At 52.0% G+C, this 19,468-nt stretch overlaps 1 protein-coding gene across 4 annotated transcripts in view; it reads left to right on the top strand.

Moving 5' to 3' along the window:
- The window catches only part of USP9X (ubiquitin specific peptidase 9 X-linked), a 1,749,911-nt gene that overhangs the window by 82,334 nt on the left and 1,648,109 nt on the right, over window positions 1–19,468 (top strand). For all 4 annotated transcript variants that reach the window (XM_086934127.1, XM_086934125.1, XM_086934124.1 and 1 more), the window contains one exon: window positions 13,358–13,503. In XM_086934127.1, the coding sequence (XP_086790253.1) occupies window positions 13,358–13,503 (146 nt within the window). The remainder of the gene's footprint in view (window positions 1–13,357; window positions 13,504–19,468) is intronic.

Here is a 19,468-nt window from a genome sequence, read left to right as displayed (position 1 = left end):
ATTTTTTTGTTTTAACCGTGTAACAAAACTTTTCATTAAATTAAAATCACATTAAATACTTCAATTCTCCGAAGGCGACAAAACAAATGTTCATATTTGCAGTATTGTTAGCATTGGCAGTGCAACCACCGACCCGCCCCCTACATTATAGTGCCTGTCAAGCAGTAGGGTGGATTTCAGCACAACAGGAGACACAAACACTGACATATAGATTTCAGGCCCAACCCTTAATCGGGAAGGCACACATCCGAGTCTACTCGCGGCAGCTCACATATGTCCCCCCTGAATTTTTTCCAAGCCCCCCAGATTTGTCCCCATTTTTCAGGGCATCCCCGATGAACAAATACTGCCTTCTCGGCCACCATTGCTTCATCCATGTCTCTGCACCAGTCTCTCAGTGTGGGCAGTGCGTTGGAACCCCACAGTCTAGCAGTATTGCGTTTCGCCACCATCATTCCCAGCATGGCCCAGTCCTGCTGACGATGGGTTAAGTCCTCTGCATCCCAAATGTTTAACAGACAGCGACGTGGGTCGGGTATCGGGGAAACAGTCGTGGTTTGGGAAATGGTTCGCATTACCGCTGCCTAGTACATGGCCACCCGACCACAGTCCCAAATGGTGTGGTAGAATGTCCCACTCTCCCCGCATCCACGGAGGCAGTACTCGTGAGAGGCTCTCCCTATCTTGTAAAGGACCGTTCTGGTGTAATATGTGCGGTGTAGCACTTTCAACTGAACCAGTTTAAGTCTGGAAGGAATCGCTGATTCTCGGGGCGAGGAGAGAGCCTCTTGCCATTCCGAATCATCAAGGTCACCAATATCGCCCACCCAACTCAAGCGCAATTTGGATAGCATGTCAGGGAGGTTGTTGACCAGTTTCCGATATGTGAAAGATGTCGCTTTGTGGGGCATATGTTCTGTTAGTAGCCTATCCTCTAGAGGGGAGGACTCCTGTAGATTCGTTCCCGCCGGGATGACTGACTGAAGTGCATGTCGTATTTGCATGTACCTATAATACTCGGACTGGGCCATATCGTGTTTGGTTTGTAGAAAAGTGAAGTCTACTATTTTGTGTTTTCTCCAGAGGTCCCCCACCACTGAAATACCTATGGTGTCCCACGCCTGGAACCCTTTGCTATTACCCATGAAACCCAATCTGTGCGAGTCCCACAGGGGTGTCATTTGTGTAATAACGTTCGCGCACTGAAGGTGTCTATGTGCCCTATACCAGAGTTGGACCGTGTGACGAGTCGGACCTACGAGATCAGATGGGACGCAACGACTATAGAGGTTTCTTAACAGTCCCCTGGACTCAATACCCTGCCTGTCCGCCAAATAGGCGGGTTCTGTCTGTGGGGCGTGTAGCCAGTAATTGATTTGCTTGAGATGGGCAGCCCAGTAATACAGTTCAATATTAGGGAGCGCTATACCCCCATCATACCAGTCCTTTACCAGTTTGCATTGCGCAATCCGTGCCGGTTTCCCGTCCCACAGCAAAGTAGAAACAGCTGCTGCGATGGCCTTAAAGTAGGAGGAGGGGACCGGGAACTGCGTGTTCTCAAGGAGGTACAGAAAACGGGGCAATGTCATCATTTTGAACAATGCGGCTTTGCCCAGGAGGGTGAGAGGGAGGGAACGCCACACCTTTACATCCCGATTGAACTGTTCCAGTGGGGGTTTGAGATTTAGGGCGTGGAATTTGTCCGGGTTGGAAGAGGCATGGACTCCCAGATACCTAAAAGGGGTGTCAGTGTAACGTAACGGACAGTCCACCGGGAGTGAGGGCGGACAGCCGGCAAGAACGAACAAGACTGATTTAGTCCAATTCATTCTATATCCCGAAACTCTGCCGAACTTCTCGTAGACATTAAGTAGTTCTAGGATTGATTTTTTTAGGGGAGGTGAGATAGAGAAGGATATCGTCCACGTAAAGAGATATCCGATCCTCCCACGACGGCGACCACCAGATACCTTTGATGAATGGTTCCCACCGAACCCAAATCGCCAACGGCTCAAGGACTAGCGTGAACAGTAAGGGGGGTAACGGGCAGCCCTGCCTCGTCTAACGACCGAGCGGGAAATCTCTGGAGATGTGACCATTAGCTGCTATCTGGGCTAGGGGCCTGGTGTAAAGCAGGCGGACCTACGCGCAAAACTTGGGGCCGAAGCCCATGTGAAGATGCACCGCAAATAGAGAAGGCCATTCCACAGTGTCGAACGCCATAATGGCATCAAGAGAGAGAAGTACCTCCGGCTCCTGTATGTACTCCCGGCGAGCCATCACCGCCTGTAGATGGCGCAGATTATGCGAGGTATTACGATTTGGCATAAAGCCAGACTGATCCGGGTGTACCAGAGTGGCCAGATGGGGGGCCAAACGCTGTGATAGTAATTTGGCAAGGATATTTGGTTCAGCATTCAGTAAGGAGATGGGGCGGTAAGAAGTGCACGCCTCCGGGGCTTCACCAGGTTTATGGATCGGGATGATTGTGGCAAGGCGTTGATCTTTAGGGAGTTCTCCTACTTCAAGGCTGTCCACAAACATTTTGAGGAGATGGGGGGCTGTTATCTGAGCTGTTTGCTTATACAGTTCTACTGGGAGTCCATTGGGACCCAGAGCCTTGCCGGACGCTAGTGCGTCGGTCGCTTCCCGTACCTCCTCCACGGTGACGTCCGCCTCAAGCAAAAGTGCTGCCTCGGGTGAGAGGCAGGGGATTGTCAGATCTTTGATATAGTCATGTTCAAGTTCAGGAATTTGTATAGCGCACTACTCGCCCAGAGGGTCTCAAGGCTCTTGAGGGGGGGTGGGTGCATTACATATCGAATAGCCAGTCATAAGCCTCTTCTGTCGAGTATGTCGCCTGGGGGGCATATTTTGTCTCAAAATGATCAGCCAGCAGTTCGACTATGGCTCCGAGGTCGAATGTCCCTCAGGTAGTGTCAGTTGTGCAATGACCCTGCCTGCTTTTTCTTTTTTGTCGAGCCAAGCCAGCATCTTTCCAGCCTTGTCGCCCAACTCGTAAATCCTATGACGGGAGGCCTGAATTATGGTCTGTACCATTTCCTTTTGATATGTCATCCATTCAATGTGCCGCAGTCGGACTGTCTGAGCAGCTCCCGGGGACGGGTGAGTCTCTTGGTCAGTGATTGCTACTTTAAGAGCGTCTTCAAGGGCGCTAAGTTCTTGATGCTGAGTTCGCTTATGAGCGACAATGGATGCAATTGCCTGCCCACGTGTGACCGTTTTATATGCTTCCCATAGGGTACAATGGGAGCCTACGGAGCCCGAGTTCTCCTGAAAGTAGTGTTTAGCAGTATTGGAAAGGGTTTTCCTCAAAGGGGCGCTCTGCAGATAGCGCGCATGAATAGGAAAAATACGGCTTCTACGGGAACGGTGATTTGTGTATGTGAGTCGCAGCGGAGAGTGATCTGCGATTCCTCTAGGACCGATGTCCACCTCCTCAACGCCGTGCAGCCCATCTCCGGACATTAAAATGTAATCTATTTGTGAGAAACAGTTATGTGTTGCTGAGTAATAAGTGTATTGTTTATCGTAAGAATGTTTGTGTCGCCAGCAGTCTGTTAGACCCAGGGCATCCAATAGTCCGGCGAGTCGCCTGCCGCCCCGCACCGTTGTGGTATGTGGGTGTCTATCAATCTCATGATCTAGAACATCATTAAAGTCGCCCCCTATTACTAGCGTCGCCGTCGGTAATGACAGTAGAAAGGTCGCAAGGGCAGTGTGTGCTGTGGCATGCAGGCCAGGAGGGACATACACGGATACAAAGTTGAAAAGTTGGCCCTCCCACTGTACCGTCCCAGCTGCAAAGCGGCCCTGATTATCTATTTTTGTCTGTTGACACACCATCTGAAAGTTCTTTCGTATAAGTATCCCCGTCCCTCTAGAGCCGGAGGAGAAGTCCGCATGCGCAATGAATTTATACCCCCATCTATCCATCGCCTTCGAGGCCGAGCCTACAAGGTGAGTTTCCTGCAATAGCACTATCTCTGGGTTACAGCGTTTCAGGTATTGTAGCACTAGGCCTGCTTCACCTTATCGCCCAATCCTCTGACATTCCATGTTAGGACTGTTAAGGTCGATGCGTGGGAGGAATGTGGTGTACGATTCTCAGGTGTATCCGTCACGTGTGCCGCCATGTAGCTGTGTGTGTGGTCTCGTACAAGTCAATAGGGGACGGGTCCCGCAGAGCACCTTTACCAAAGAACTTGTCCCCTTCGTGTTGTTTAGAACATGTAGTGTTTTGCCGCATAATACAATAACTAAAACATTCAAACAGTCCCTCCCCCAAACCCTCCCTCCCTGCCTCCCTGCTGCACAGGCCTGAAACCGCCCGCCTCCCCAACTTAGCAGAGCGCGTAGTCCCAACCCATAGTACTTGCTTGCAAGGGGTAAGTAGCTCTGTGACCTCTAATGCAGCTCCATGTGACCTCATCAGCCTAACACCGAGTGGATTCCAAGGGTCTCATAGTCAGTTTTCTGAAGAAGTTTCGATCAGTGGCCGTGTCTTCTGGCGTTTACTCCTCCGGTTGTTCTCCTTCCTCCAGACCTGATTCAGCAAATAGGTCCTGGCTATGTCCTTGTGATGCCTGGTGATTCGTCTGAGTAGCTGTCTTTTGGTCGCGTTGACCCCTGCCAATTCGCCGAGGAGCCTCAACACGCCTCCAACCATCCAGCCATTCTCTTGCCGCCTCTGGGGTGTCGAAGAACCATGCTTTGTGATTATCCACGACTCTGTCTCGCCGGGAAAAGCATGGAGTAGGGTAACTCTTTGACCCGCAAAGCTTTTTTGATGTTGGTAAAAGTCTTCTGTCGCCGGGCCATCTCAGCTGTATAGTCCGGGAAGAAGGCAATAGTGGAATTCAGAATTCAGGTGCAGAGATCCTGGCTGTTTGAAGTATGGCATCCCTATCACAGAAATTAAAGAGTCTAGCCAGCACTGGTCGCGGCGGTGCCCCCGGTTTCGGTGCTCCCCCGGGGACTCTATGCGCTCTTTCGACAGAAAAGAAATGGGAGAGGCCCTTCGGTTGCAATTTCATCTTAATTAAGTCTTTCACATATAGATCCATCGTTTGCTTGCCTTCCGACTCCGGAATGCCTAGAATTTGGACGTTATTCCTCCGTGAGCGTCCTTCCTGATCGTCCAGTCGTTCCTGTAGCTTTCTGGTGACCGCTTCCATGTGCTCCGCAGCGAGCTGTAGTTCCGAAGTGTCTTCCACTAAGGATTTGGTGACCACTTACACCTGTGCCACACGCTCCGTCATCTTGTGGAGATCCGCCCTCAGTAGGCCAACGTCCGTTGAGATAGATCCCACTGTCGCCTGGACGCTGGAGAGCATTTTCATTAGATCCTCTAATGTCACTTTTTTGTTGCCATCTCCCTCTGGACTTTTGCCCGTGGACGGACGACCCTCCGGGTGCTGCGTGGCGGTTTTATCGAAGGCGTATTTCTCCAGTTTTGATTGTGCCGTGGTATTCCTTGGTCCCCTTCCCGCTATTACGTTTGGCTGTTGTCTCGTTATTGCACCTGCGCTTCCGTTTCGCAGTATGTCTATGTGTCATCGTTCTGGGCTGTGGGGAAGCGGTATCAAAAATGGCGTTGCCTTCCAGGGCCCCTTTTCCGCCACAAGGTGAATCAATTTAATGGCGTATGTGAGTAAGGAGCAGTGAATTAATGGCTCCACCACCACCTCCGTGCTAAATCCACAGGTCCCCACACTTCCGGTCGCCTGCCAGTACTCACTGTCCGCCTTCCAGGCGGTATCGCTACTCACTCTCACCGCTCACCTTAAGCCCAGCCATGCACACTCTCAGACTCCCGGCGTCCTTATTTAGACTCAGCTGCTTAACGGAGTAATGAGTGTATTTTCAAGGTCTATCGTGCGTCTTCCGTGTGTGGGGTATCTCTGGCGCCTTCAGCGCTGGAACAGGTGCGGTAGCGTCGGTCTCGGCAAACGCTGCGCAGGTCTCTCTCCGCACAGCGCCTGCGCCCCTGCCCCAGGCAGATAAATATGCTCGCTTCCAGGGAGAGGTGGGAGCAGGCGTCGCGCCCTGCCAGCACAGCAGCCCGCAAGCCCTCACGGTCCCGGGGCGCGCCGAGCTTAGCAGGCGCTCCGTCGCTGGGGCTCCGAATTCCTCCCTCTCATGGGCGGCAGCGCCGATGGGTGATTGGTTGTCCGGAACTGGCCCACCTCTGTTCCCATGCAGGCTGGTCGTCGATGCGGTCCGCAGTCTATCAGCGGCACCTTCCGGTGAAGCTCCCGACCACAGAGCACTTCCGGTCGGCTCGCAGCTCAGCGGCAGGACGGTGTCTGGTTACACGGCAGGGCCCGCCTCGACTCCTCGGTCTACCTTCGGCTGGTGTCACTCGATTTCGCCCAGGACAGGGTCGGACAGTGCCTCTCAGTCTCGACACTCCAGCCCGGCTTCAGAAGGTGCAATAAGCCGGATGGGCAGACGGATTAATGCAGTAAGAGCCGCTTCGGTCTCAGAGCTCCTGCACTACGCTGCCATCTCAGTCGGCTCGTAGCCACGCCCCCCCATTACTCTGGTATTTAATGCTACAAGTTTATGGTTGAGTAGTTCGAACCATGGATTACTAAGCATTCTCGGTCAAAAAAGCAAAACATTAAAAACAAACAGTTGTGTTCGCTGTAGCATCCAGCCCAGCTCTGGAGCATGCAAAGACTCCACCACACATGGAGATCTGTAATACACATCTTTATTCTTCAGCATGTAACCATTAAATGACCATACTACGTCATAGATTTTATTTCCCAGACACTCCCACATACCTTCCAAATAATTACGCAACTTTGTAAGGAGTGTGACTAGGACCACAAGGGTCCTACTGCCCATGACCACTAAATCTCCCCTTTGTTAAATAAAAAAAATTAAAATTGCGGACTTCATATCTACATTAAAGTTCCTCAGTGAGTTGTCGAGATGCTTGCACCAATCTTCCAGTTCGAGATGTACAACGTGAAGGAGTTGAAGTGTCATCTGGCATGGTGGCTGTAGATTCAGATGCTTGTCTTGGACACTGAGGTGGACTTTTGTCACACATCAGGTCTAGAGCCCATGAACATCGAGGCAGATGTTTGAAATGGGACGAGTCTGTCCATAATGAACTTTCTGAGATGTTGAGCAGTCAGAATATGTCCCATACTGGCCACATCGCTCAATGGATCAGCATCAAACGGAGCATCAGTCTAGCTTTTCCGTTTTTGCTTGACTATGACTGTCTCATTCTTTGAAAACAGTGTCACTAGCCCATCTGTGCTTATCTGCATAGGCCTTTATCTTTCTCTAGCGAGAAATGTCCATGACACAAATCTCATCAGTGGTAGCTTTGTCCCAATTTCTCTCTCAAGCAGCAAGGTTGTAGGGCTTTTACCAGTTGTTGACGGGAGAGATGACCGATAGGCTCGAAGGGGTGGACACAAAGCTGACTTGAGATCGATTCTTACAAGGTCAGCGCGCTGAACCACTTGCTTCAGGGTGCCCACAAACCGTTCAACAGTTCAATTTGCCTGTTACCAAAGGTGTGCTTTTTTATGGTGCTTGACTTTCATGCGAACAACAAAGTCCTTAAACTCTCAGGCAGTGAAGGGCAGACCATTGTCAGATTTGAGTATAGAGGGAGTACCCCACGCTGCAAAAATATCATCCAGCCTTTCAATGAGTGTCATAGGTGGTGGATGATAAATCTTCTACTAATGGAAAACATGTGTACTCATCAATAATGATGGCCATTGCTCAATGGTGAAAAGAAATTAACTGAAATCTTCTCCTACGCTTGTTTAGTGAGGTCAGACGTATTTAGCTCATGCTGTGTTGCCTTGGAAGACAAGCAGTTACACAGGTGACATGCTATCAGTTCCTTATCGACTCGTTTGTCAAGGCGAGGAAACTAGACTCTGTCTCCGAGGGCTCTCTTGGTTGTTACAATTCCACAATATAATTTGTGTGCCAATTCATTAACTTGTCGTCTCAAGCTCTCAGGTATGATAATTCTTAAACCTCTTAGTATGATACCTTTTGAGGGTAAACCTCGTTTACAATGAAGCCGATACAACACATGCCACTACAACGCGGTCATTACAACGACCGCATTGTTACATCGCATACCATTACAACGTAAGTCGTTACAATAACCTGCTGTAGGGGGCAGAAGGCTGTGTGTCACTCGCACTGTACTGTCACACAGACACTGCACTGTTACACACAAACTGCGAGTGCCTCACACTGTGAGACACACACTTCACTTCCTTACACACACACTGCTCTACCTCACACACACACACACTGCTCTGTTACAAACTGCACTGAGACACACACTGCACTGCCTCACACACTGCATCACGCGCCCTCTGCCCTGCATCACGCGCACCCTGCCCTGCATCACGCGCACCCTGCCCTGCATCACGCGCACCCTGCCCTGCATCACGCGCACCCTGCCCTGCATCACGCGCACCCTGCCCTGCATCACGCGCACCCTGCCCTGCATCACGCGCACCCTGCCCTGCATCACGCGCACCCTGCCCTGCATCACGCGCACCCTGCCCTGCATCACGCGCACCCTGCCCTGCATCACGCGCACCCTGCCCTGCATCACGCGCGCACTGCCCTGCATCACGCGCACCCTGCCCTGCATCACGCGCACCCTGCCCTGCATCACGCGCACCCTGCCCTGCATCACGCGCACCCTGCCCTGCATCACGCGCACCCTGCCCTGCATCACGCGCACCCTGCCCTGCATCACTTGCACCCTGCCCTGCATCACGCGCACCCTGCCCTGCATCACGCGCACACTGCCCTGCATCACGCGCACACACACTGCGCTGCCTCACGCACACACACACTGCGCTGCCTCACACACACACACTGCGCTGCCTCACACACACACACTGCGCTGCCTCACACACACACACTGCGCTGCCTCACACACACACACTGCGCTGCCTCACACACACCTACTGCGCTGCCTCACACACACCTACTGCGCTGCCTCACACACACCTACTGCGCTGCCTCACACACACCTACTGCGCTGCCTCACACACACCTACTGCGCTGCCTCACACACACCTACTGCGCTGCCTCACACACACCTACTGCGCTGCCTCACACACCTACTGCGCTGCCTCACACACCTTCTGCGCTGCCTCACACACCTACTGCGCTGCCTCACACACCTACTGCGCTGCCTCACACACCTACTGCGCTGCCTCACACACCTACTGCGCTGCCTCACACACCTACTGCGCTGCCTCACACACCTACTGCGCTGCCTCACACACTGCGCTGCCTCACTCACACACTGCGCTGCCTCACTCACACACTGCGCTGCCTCACACACACACTGCGCTGCCTCACACACACACTGCGCTGCCTCACACACACACTGTGCTGCCTCACACACACACTGCGCTGCCTCACACACACACACACGCGCTGCCTCACACACACACTGCGCTGCCTCACACACACACACACTGCGCTGCCTCACACACACGCACACTGCGCTGCCTCACACGCACACTGCGCTGCCTCACACACACACTGCGCTGCCTCACACACACACTGCGCTGCCTCACAGACACACTGCGCTGCCTCACAGACACACTGCGCTGCCTCACAGACACACTGCGCTGCCTCACAGACACACTGCGCTGCCTCACAGACACACTGCGCTGCCTCACAGACACACTGCGCTGCCTCACAGACACACTGCGCTGCCTCACAGACACACTGCGCTGCCTCACAGACACACTGCGCTGCCTCACAGACACACTGCGCTGCCTCACAGACACACTGCGCTGCCTCACAGACACACTGCGCTGCCTCACAGACACACTGCGCTGCCTCACAGACACACTGCGCTGCCTCACAGACACACTGCGCTGCCTCACAGACACACTGCGCTGCCTCACAGACACACTGCGCTGCCTCACAGACACACTGCGCTGCCTCAGACACACTGCGCTGCCTCACAGACACACTGCGCTGCCTCACAGACACACTGCGCTGCCTCAGACACACTGCGCTGCCTCAGACACACTGCGCTGCCTCACAGACACACTGCGCTGCCTCACAGACACACTGCGCTGCCTCACAGACACACTGCGCTGCCTCACAGACACACTGCGCTGCCTCACAGACACACTGCGCTGCCTCACAGACACACTGCGCTGCCTCACAGACACACTGCGCTGCCTCACAGACACACTGCGCTGCCTCACAGACACACTGCGCTGCCTCACAGACACACTGCGCTGCCTCACAGACACACTGCGCTGCCTCACAGACACACTGCGCTGCCTCACAGACACACTGCGCTGCCTCACAGACACACTGCGCTGCCTCACAGACACACTGCGCTGCCTCACAGACACACTGCGCTGCCTCACAGACACACTGCGCTGCCTCACAGACACACTGCGCTGCCTCACAGACACACTGCGCTGCCTCACAGACACACTGCGCTGCCTCACAGACACACTGCGCTGCCTCACAGACACACTGCGCTGCCTCACAGACACACTGCGCTGCCTCACAGACACACTGCGCTGCCTCACAGACACACTGCGCTGCCTCACAGACACACTGCGCTGCCTCACAGACACACTGCGCTGCCTCACAGACACACTGCGCTGCCTCACAGACACACTGCGCTGCCTCACAGACACACTGCGCTGCCTCACAGACACACTGCGCTGCCTCACAGACACACTGCGCTGCCTCAGACACACTGCGCTGCCTCAGACACACTGCGCTGCCTCAGACACACTGCGCTGCCTCACAGACACACTGCGCTGCCTCACAGACACACTGCGCTGCCTCACAGACACACTGCGCTGCCTCACAGACACACTGCGCTGCCTCACAGACACACTGCGCTGCCTCACAGACACACTGCGCTGCCTCACAGACACACTGCGCTGCCTCACAGACACACTGCGCTGCCTCACAGACACACTGCGCTGCCTCACAGACACACTGCGCTGCCTCACAGACACACTGCGCTGCCTCACAGACACACTGCGCTGCCTCACAGACACACTGCGCTGCCTCACAGACACACTGCGCTGCCTCACAGACACACTGCGCTGCCTCACAGACACACTGCGCTGCCTCACAGACACACTGCGCTGCCTCACAGACACACTGCGCTGCCTCACAGACACACTGCGCTGCCTCACAGACACACTGCGCTGCCTCACAGACACACTGCGCTGCCTCACAGACACACTGCGCTGCCTCACAGACACACTGCGCTGCCTCACAGACACACTGCGCTGCCTCACAGACACACTGCGCTGCCTCACAGACACACTGCGCTGCCTCACAGACACACTGCGCTGCCTCACAGACACACTGCGCTGCCTCACAGACACACTGCGCTGCCTCACAGACACACTGCGCTGCCTCACAGACACACTGCGCTGCCTCACAGACACACTGCGCTGCCTCACAGACACACTGCGCTGCCTCACAGACACACTGCGCTGCCTCACAGACACACTGCGCTGCCTCACAGACACACTGCGCTGCCTCACAGACACACTGCGCTGCCTCACAGACACACTGCGCTGCCTCACAGACACACTGCGCTGCCTCACAGACACACTGCGCTGCCTCACAGACACACTGCGCTGCCTCACAGACACACTGCGCTGCCTCACACACACTGCGCTGCCTCACACACACCTACTGCGCTGCCTCACACACACCTACTGCGCTGCCTCACACACAGTCTGCGCTGCCTCACACACACAGTCTGCGCTGCCTCACACACACAGTCTGCGCTGCCTCACACACACTGCGCTGCCTCACACACACACGCGCTGCCTCACACACACACACACACGCACACACTGCGCTGCCTCACACACACACGCACACACTGCGCTGCCTCACACACACACACACACACTGCGCTGCCTCACACACACACACACCCACACACACAGCAGTGTCTCACACTGCGGTGTACATATATATATATATATATATATATAACAATATAAATACAAATATAAATGCATGTATACATATATGCATACATATGCATCTTTTGTACATAACGGTTTGAAAGCACATAATAACACTCCGTGCCATACAATTACACGCCTCATACTTACACTCTACTCAATTCAACATAAATGCACTACATATAATCACACAGTTCCACAAAATTATATGCTACATCATATGACTGCACTCAATGCAACATGCACTCCAAATACCACTCAGTACCACATAATTACATACCACATATTTAGTCTACTGAATGCAACATACACTCCACACAATACCACTCAATGCAACATACTGATATAATGCATAATTACACTGCCTCAATCCAACATACACTACAAATAATACCACTCAGTGCCACATATTTACGCACCTCCGGTTTACCCACAACTCAATGCAACATAAATACACTCCACATCATACCACACAGTGTCACATAATTATATGCTACATCATACCATTGCACTCAATGCCCCATGCACACCAAATAACACTCAGTGCCACATAATTACACTCCACATAATTATATACTACTAAATACAACACACTCCACACAATACCACTCAGTGCAACATATTTATATGCTACATAATTACACTACACTCAATGCAACATACACTCCAAATACCACTCAATGCCACATTATTATATGCCACATAATTACTCTACTGAATCCAACACACACTCCACGCAATACCACTCAGTGCCACATAATTATATGCTACATAATTGCACTTCAATCAATGCAACATAAATGCACTCCACATATTAACACTCAGTGCCACATAATTACATACCACATATTTAGACTCTACTAAAAAAACGTAAATACACCCCTAATACCACTGAGTGCCACACACTTACAAGCCACATTATTACACTCTACTCAATAAAACATCAATACTATCACAATAATACCACTGGGTATCACAAAAGTACACTCCACATATGCACTCTACTCAATGCAACATACATGCACTCAACATAAAGCCACTCTGTACCACATAATTACACATCACAGATTTACTGTATTCTAAAAAACATACATACACTCCACATACCTGTCACATATGCAAAAGTTTAAGCTATTGTCATTATAAATGCCTATGCTATTAATTTATCTATTTTCTAAAATGACATATACATAAAAATCTATTAACAATTCCAATAGCTCACACGTTCCTAATGCGAGACCTATTGCATTGCAAATGCTTGTTTAATTGTATTTTCATTACATTTATTGCAGCGGTATATTGGACTGTTTTATTGGTAATCTTTTTGTATATGACTCTTTTAGACTTCCTCACCTGATTCTTCAAATGAAAATTCACCTGTTAGTCCCCCTGATGAGCAGGGTCAGGGGGATGCTCCACCACAGCTTGAGGATGAGGAGCCTGCATTTCCTCACACTGACTTGGCCAAGTTGGATGACATGATTAACAGGTATTTTGATACATTGTGTGTGTGTGTGTTTTTTTTAAAACATTTTCTTTTTAGAACTTACCTGTATTGTTTTTTTGAAAACCAATAAAATATGTCCTATATGCAGCAGGACAGAACTAAAGTGAATAATTGTGACTACATCCAAGGCACAAATCCCAGCTTTGCAGCAGATTTCCCACCCTCTTAGCCACATGTAAAGATGCATTATTTATTCATTAATGAGATGGCTAAATATATTCATCAACATTGCCCACCCAAATCTTGCATCTTGATCCATGACTCCCAATTATTTGGAAATGTTTGTGGACATCCTATTGCCCTATAAATAGTCTTCTCTGTCGTTACCCATTTGCCAGTCATCCAGTTTGGGGTGGAGCAGAGGGTACTGCTCATCCAGCACTTAGCGATATCCCACTTTGCCACCACAAGGCTGATGTCCGCTCAAATCTAATAACTAGTTGTACCATTTAAGGTGTCAATCACCCCTAGGATTAGAACTTTTGGATCTAGCACCACTTGATGATTCACCAATGTTACTATCTGACTTAAATCCACCACCAATATTCTGCAAGTAGTAAACAACCCCATATAATGTGTAGAAACGTGCCATTTTAAATTTTTGGAAACATTTTTTTCCTCATTATATTTATATTGTACCAACATTTGAAAAGTGGCTATTTATATGCAGGTGTGATCAACCTCTTGCTGCAATAGCATGCAGCGAAATATGGGTCCCCAATCGCCAAGAAAGAAATTGGATTTGTTCCTGTTCACTTTACAGGTCTCATAAAGCTATGTAATGGAAAGTTGAAGTTCTGAATTTTATCTTTCCTCCAAATCTATCCTGTGCTACATCGAGAAGAGTGGATGCTTGCCATGGACCACCATGACTTATACTTGGACTTACCAATTGCAGCAATTAGTGTGAGTTCCTGAGATTCATAGAGGGCATTGATCACTCTCAGTACAGAATCTGCTATTTAGAAAAATTAACCCTAACATCTTTCAGGATTTAAATATGTTCTGGTGGTAGCACATTTGAAGGCAAGGATATATGTGTATCCTTAAATTGACTGTTGGCCAATCATGGTATCCATTCCCCAGGTGGCTCCATATCAATTACAGCTGACTCTTTATACTCTCTGTAGCCTTTAGGTTCGAGGCATGTGGGCTGCTGAATTCATATCTGTGCATAGATCGCCGCCTAGTGTTGGGTCCGGATGATTGCACATTGTTGTCCTGGAAGAGTCTTCGAAGTATCACGAGATAGTTGGCTCCTCCCCTGGACTACAGTGCGCATGGGCATCGACTCCATTCCCAGATTGTTTTTTTCCGCCATTGGGTTCGGATGTCTTTAGTTCCCTCTTGTCGGAATCAATAGAAAAACTTTCCTTGAGACCAAAAGGTCTTTAGTCTTACGTCGGTATTGTCTTGCGTTCGGCTTAACAACTCTACTTAGGCTCCGAGACGAGCTCTGTACTTCCGCGTGCTTTCGGCGCGGAAGGCCTTGTCGACGCTCCAGACTCATCGACCATCCATCATGGACCGAAGTCCATTCAAAAGATGTCCGGTCTGTAACTCGAAGTACCCACACATCGACGTCCACCCGGTGTGCAACAAGTGTCTGTCGCCGGACCACGACGAGGCCAATTGTATGGCCTGTTCGCGATTCAGGTCCAAAAAGACACTCAAGCTCCGTCGAGCTGCGCGCCTGGAGGCCCAGCAATCTGCACCGGCGCCTACGGGCATTTTCGATGCTGGGGAGGTCGAGGATGAAGATATCCAGGACGTCTTAGAATCAAACCCCGCGTCGGACGTCGGAGAAGACTATGACGCTGCGGCCGAAGTTTTTGAAAGCGAAGAAGTCGTCAAGGAGGTAGGAGACGACGACGGGGCCCTCGGGGCCATGGAGGATAGCTCAGACGAGGAGCTCCCTCAGACTGACTCTGGGGCCGTGCCAATCTATAAGGCCCAGGTCGAGGGATCGCCTTCGGGCCTTAAACAAGACCTCGATATGAGTTCCTCGGCCCCTCCTTCGGGCCCGGCCACGGACATTGTTACCGAGTCACTCCCGGTGAAAGCGAAACCGAAGGTGAAATCTATGGTCTCGACGCCAGATACTGCGCAGGTGCAGATATCGAAACCGAAAGTGCGCATCGCACTGGTCGGATCGAAGTCTTCTGAGGCCTCGGCGCCGAAGAAACCTAAGATGGCCGTCGAGCCGAAAGGCCAAGTCAAGGTTGCCGAGCCTAAGGCTACCGCGTCAAAGACTACGGTGAAGGTGTTCGACACGGGCGCATCGGCGCCGAAGACGATCGACGCCGACAAGGGTCGGGTCGAGCACAAGAAGGCTGTCGACGACCCCAAGAAGTCTCTCGTCGACCCGAAGAAGCGGCCCGATGACCCGAAGGTCCTCTCTGCCCCGCTTCCACACGACAAGGCCAAGGGTGCTGCGCCACGTGAGTCGACTCCGAAGGTGACCTCGAAGGACTCAACTCCAAAACCGTCCTCTAAGGACTCCGTTGAACCGGCACGTCCATCTGCCGTATTCACGAAAAAGGTCACGGAGTCCCTGCAGCGCATTAGGGACGGCACCGCGGCAGTCGAGCCGAAGGACACTCCGCCTGCCAAGCCTCTGGAGAAGCCAGCTAAGGCGTCCACGCCGATCCTCTTTACCTTGCCGCCTAAGACGGCGCCAAAGGCTTTCGCTGCTAGGCCGGGGGCCGGCGTGCCCGAGAAGGTCTCTTCGGCGCCGAAGGCGTCGTGGGTGGTCCACGGCCCGCGGCCTCGACAACCCTCGGAGGAGGAGCGTCAAGAACATTACATCGACGCCGAAACGGGCAGGCTTTCCCTTCTGAAGAGGAAAATCACCCCAGAACCCCAATTGGAGTCTTACAAAATCCCCCTCAAGAAGAAAATGGACTCTGCTGGTACTCCAGCCTTGGTGGAGCCCCTTTTACCACAAGCTCATGAGGTCTCGCCCACTTACTCCGATGTGGATGCTGGTGAGGGCGATGAGGAGGATGAATATAGCTATCCGGTCTACACAGACCCAGAGGATACAACTGAGCCCTGGTCAGCTGGTGGTGACCCTGGGGATCCTCATTCGGGACAAGACCCTCAACTCTTCTCTGCTAAGACTTCACCTACTGAAGACTCTGCTGCTTTCAATGCCCTCATTGAACGGGCCGCTGCCAATCACAATGTCCAGCTGCATGCTGACCCTGTGGATGTGGATTTCCTCTTTGACACCTTTTCTGTGTCTGAAAAGACTGTGAAAACTCTGCCAATGCTGAAAGGTGTTTTAAAGCATGCTGCTGAGGTCTTCAAAGAACCTACCAGGGCAAGAGTCATCAACCCGAGGATTGACAAAAAATACAAAGCGGCGCCTACTGATCCAACTTACATTAAAGGACAGTTGCCTCTGGACTCCCTGGTTGTCTCGAATGCCCGGAAGAGGGCCAATTCTCAGACTACGGGTGATGCTCCTCCCCCAGACAAAGAATCCAAAGTCTTTGAGGCTTCAGGGAAGAGGGTAGCAGCACAGGCAGCCAACATATGGCGCATCTCAAACACACAAACGCTTCTGGCGCGTTCTGACAGGGCGCACTACGATACACTAGAGACCCTTTTGCAACACCTGCCTGATCAATACAGAGAAGGGGCTGAGATGCTAATCCAGGAGGGGAAGCTGATCTCCAACGCTTCCATTAAGTGCGCTCTGGACGCAGCTGACACCGCTGCGCGAGCCATTAACACCAGTGTTATGCTTCGGAGACATGCCTGGCTCTGAATCTCTGGTTTCAAGCCAGACATCCAAACCACCATCTTGAACCAAACGGTCAACCCAGATCACCTGTTTGGCCCGTAGGTTGACACCACCCTAGAGAAAATGAAGAAGGACACTGACACTGCAAAATCCATGGGTGCCTTGCAGTCCCAGCAGTTTCGGGGTGGGTCCTTTCGTCGCTCCAATGCCAGAGGCACCTCCAGGGGTAAGCTTTCACAGTCTGCGCAATTCTGCAAGGGCAACACCCAGACTACTTATGCCAACAAGAGTCGAGGTGGATATTGCGGCAACAGCGCCAAAGGCAGAGGACGTGGCAACAACAGCTCCAGGTCCTCTACCGCCAGCAAACAGTGACGCCTTGTCACTGCCCCCCGACCACACAACACCGGTCGGGGGGAGACTCCAGCAGTTCCTGCCCGTGTGGAAGTCCATCACCACGGACAGGTGGGTCAGAAAGCTTATCCAATTTGGTTATTGTCTGGAGTTAACATCCACTCCACCCAACATACCCCCAAGGCACCGTCCTATGTCAGACGAGCACTTGCACTTATTGCAGCAGGAGGTCAACGTCATGCTGCAAGAAGGGGCAATAGAGCTCGTGCCTATGCAGGAAAGAGGCACAGGAGTTTACTCCCTGTACTTCCTGATTCCAAAGAAGGACGGGTCCCTCAGGCCCATCCTGGATCTCAGGCCCCTCAACTTCTACATCCTGTCGGAACACTTCCATATGCTAACCCTGCAGCAAGTGCTTCCGCTGCTCCAGCAGGGGGACTTTCTCACAACTTTAGACCTAAAGGATGCGTACTTTGACATTCCACTACATCCTTCACACAGGAAATACCTCAGGTTCACCATCCAAAACCAGCACTACCAATTCAGGATTTTGCTTTTCGGTGTCACCACGGCACCCAGGGTGTTCACAAAGTGCCTGGCGACGGTGGCGGCACATCTCAGGAGACAAAACATCCACGTCTACCCCAATCTGGACGACTGGCTCATCCAAGCGAAGTCAGCCCAGCGGTGTGCCGCCCACGTGTCCCACACCATTCACCTCCTGCACGATCTGGGATTCTCACTGAATTACCCAAAATCCCACCTCCAGCCTGCTCACATAAGGCAGTATCTGGGTGCGACCATAGACACTCTGGTGGCCACAGCACAGCCGAATTCAGTGAGTCAGCAGCATTCAATCCCTGATCCAAAAATTCAGGCCTCAACACTCGCTTCCAGCAAGAGTGTTCATGCAGTTGATAGGCATGATGGCCTCCTGCATCTCCATTGTCCCACACGCGAGACTACATATGCGTCCGCTTCAGGAGTGCTTAGCACGTCAGTGGACTCAGGCTCACAACCAGTTGAAAGACCTAGTGTTGGTGAGCGGTCGGGCGTACAACTCTCTGCATTGGTGGAATCCACGAAACCTTTACAAGGGCCGACCGTTCCAGGAGCGTGTGCCACAGATCATCCTGACGACGGACGCTTCTCTCCAGGGATGGGGAGCGCATGTACTCCAATACACTGTGCAGAGACTATGGACGCAACAACAAGGGAAGATGCACATCAATGTTCTGGAACTGATGGCAATCTTCATGGCATTAAAAGCATTCAAGGTACATCTGTGCAACAAGGTCTTGTTGATCCGGACGGACAACATGACGGCAATGTACTACATTCAAAAGCAGGGAGGAACACACTCTCCGCAGCTCTCTCATCTGGCTCAGAGCATGTGGAAGTGGGCCATTCAGAGGAACATCTTCCTCATGGCAGAGCACCTCCCGGGCAAGGACAATCAGATGGCGGACCTGCTCAGCAGGCACAGCCACCAAATGCACGAGTGGGAGATACATCCATCAGTTCTCCAACCGTACTTCCGAAGGTGGGGTCATCCAGAGATCGACCTCTTCGCCACAAGGGAGAACGCAAAATGCCAAAGCTTCGCCGCCAGGTTCCAACACCCGCAGTCTCAGGGCAATGCGATATGGATGAACTGGTCAGGCAGATTTGCGTACGCTTTTCCCCCTACACCTCTGATACTGCTGGTGGCACGCAAGCTCAGGCAGCACTCGATGACTCTCATCCTGGTTGCTCCAACGTGGGCTCGCCAACCATGGTACACCACGTTTCTAGAACTGTCCGTGGTACCGCATCAAAGGCTACATCTCACACCCAGCCTTC

This window comes from Lissotriton vulgaris, chromosome 8 (genome assembly GCF_964263255.1).
Source record: "Lissotriton vulgaris chromosome 8, aLisVul1.2, whole genome shotgun sequence".
NCBI lineage: Eukaryota > Metazoa > Chordata > Amphibia > Caudata > Salamandridae > Lissotriton > Lissotriton vulgaris.
This window is presented reverse-complemented; position numbering and strand designations above follow the sequence as displayed.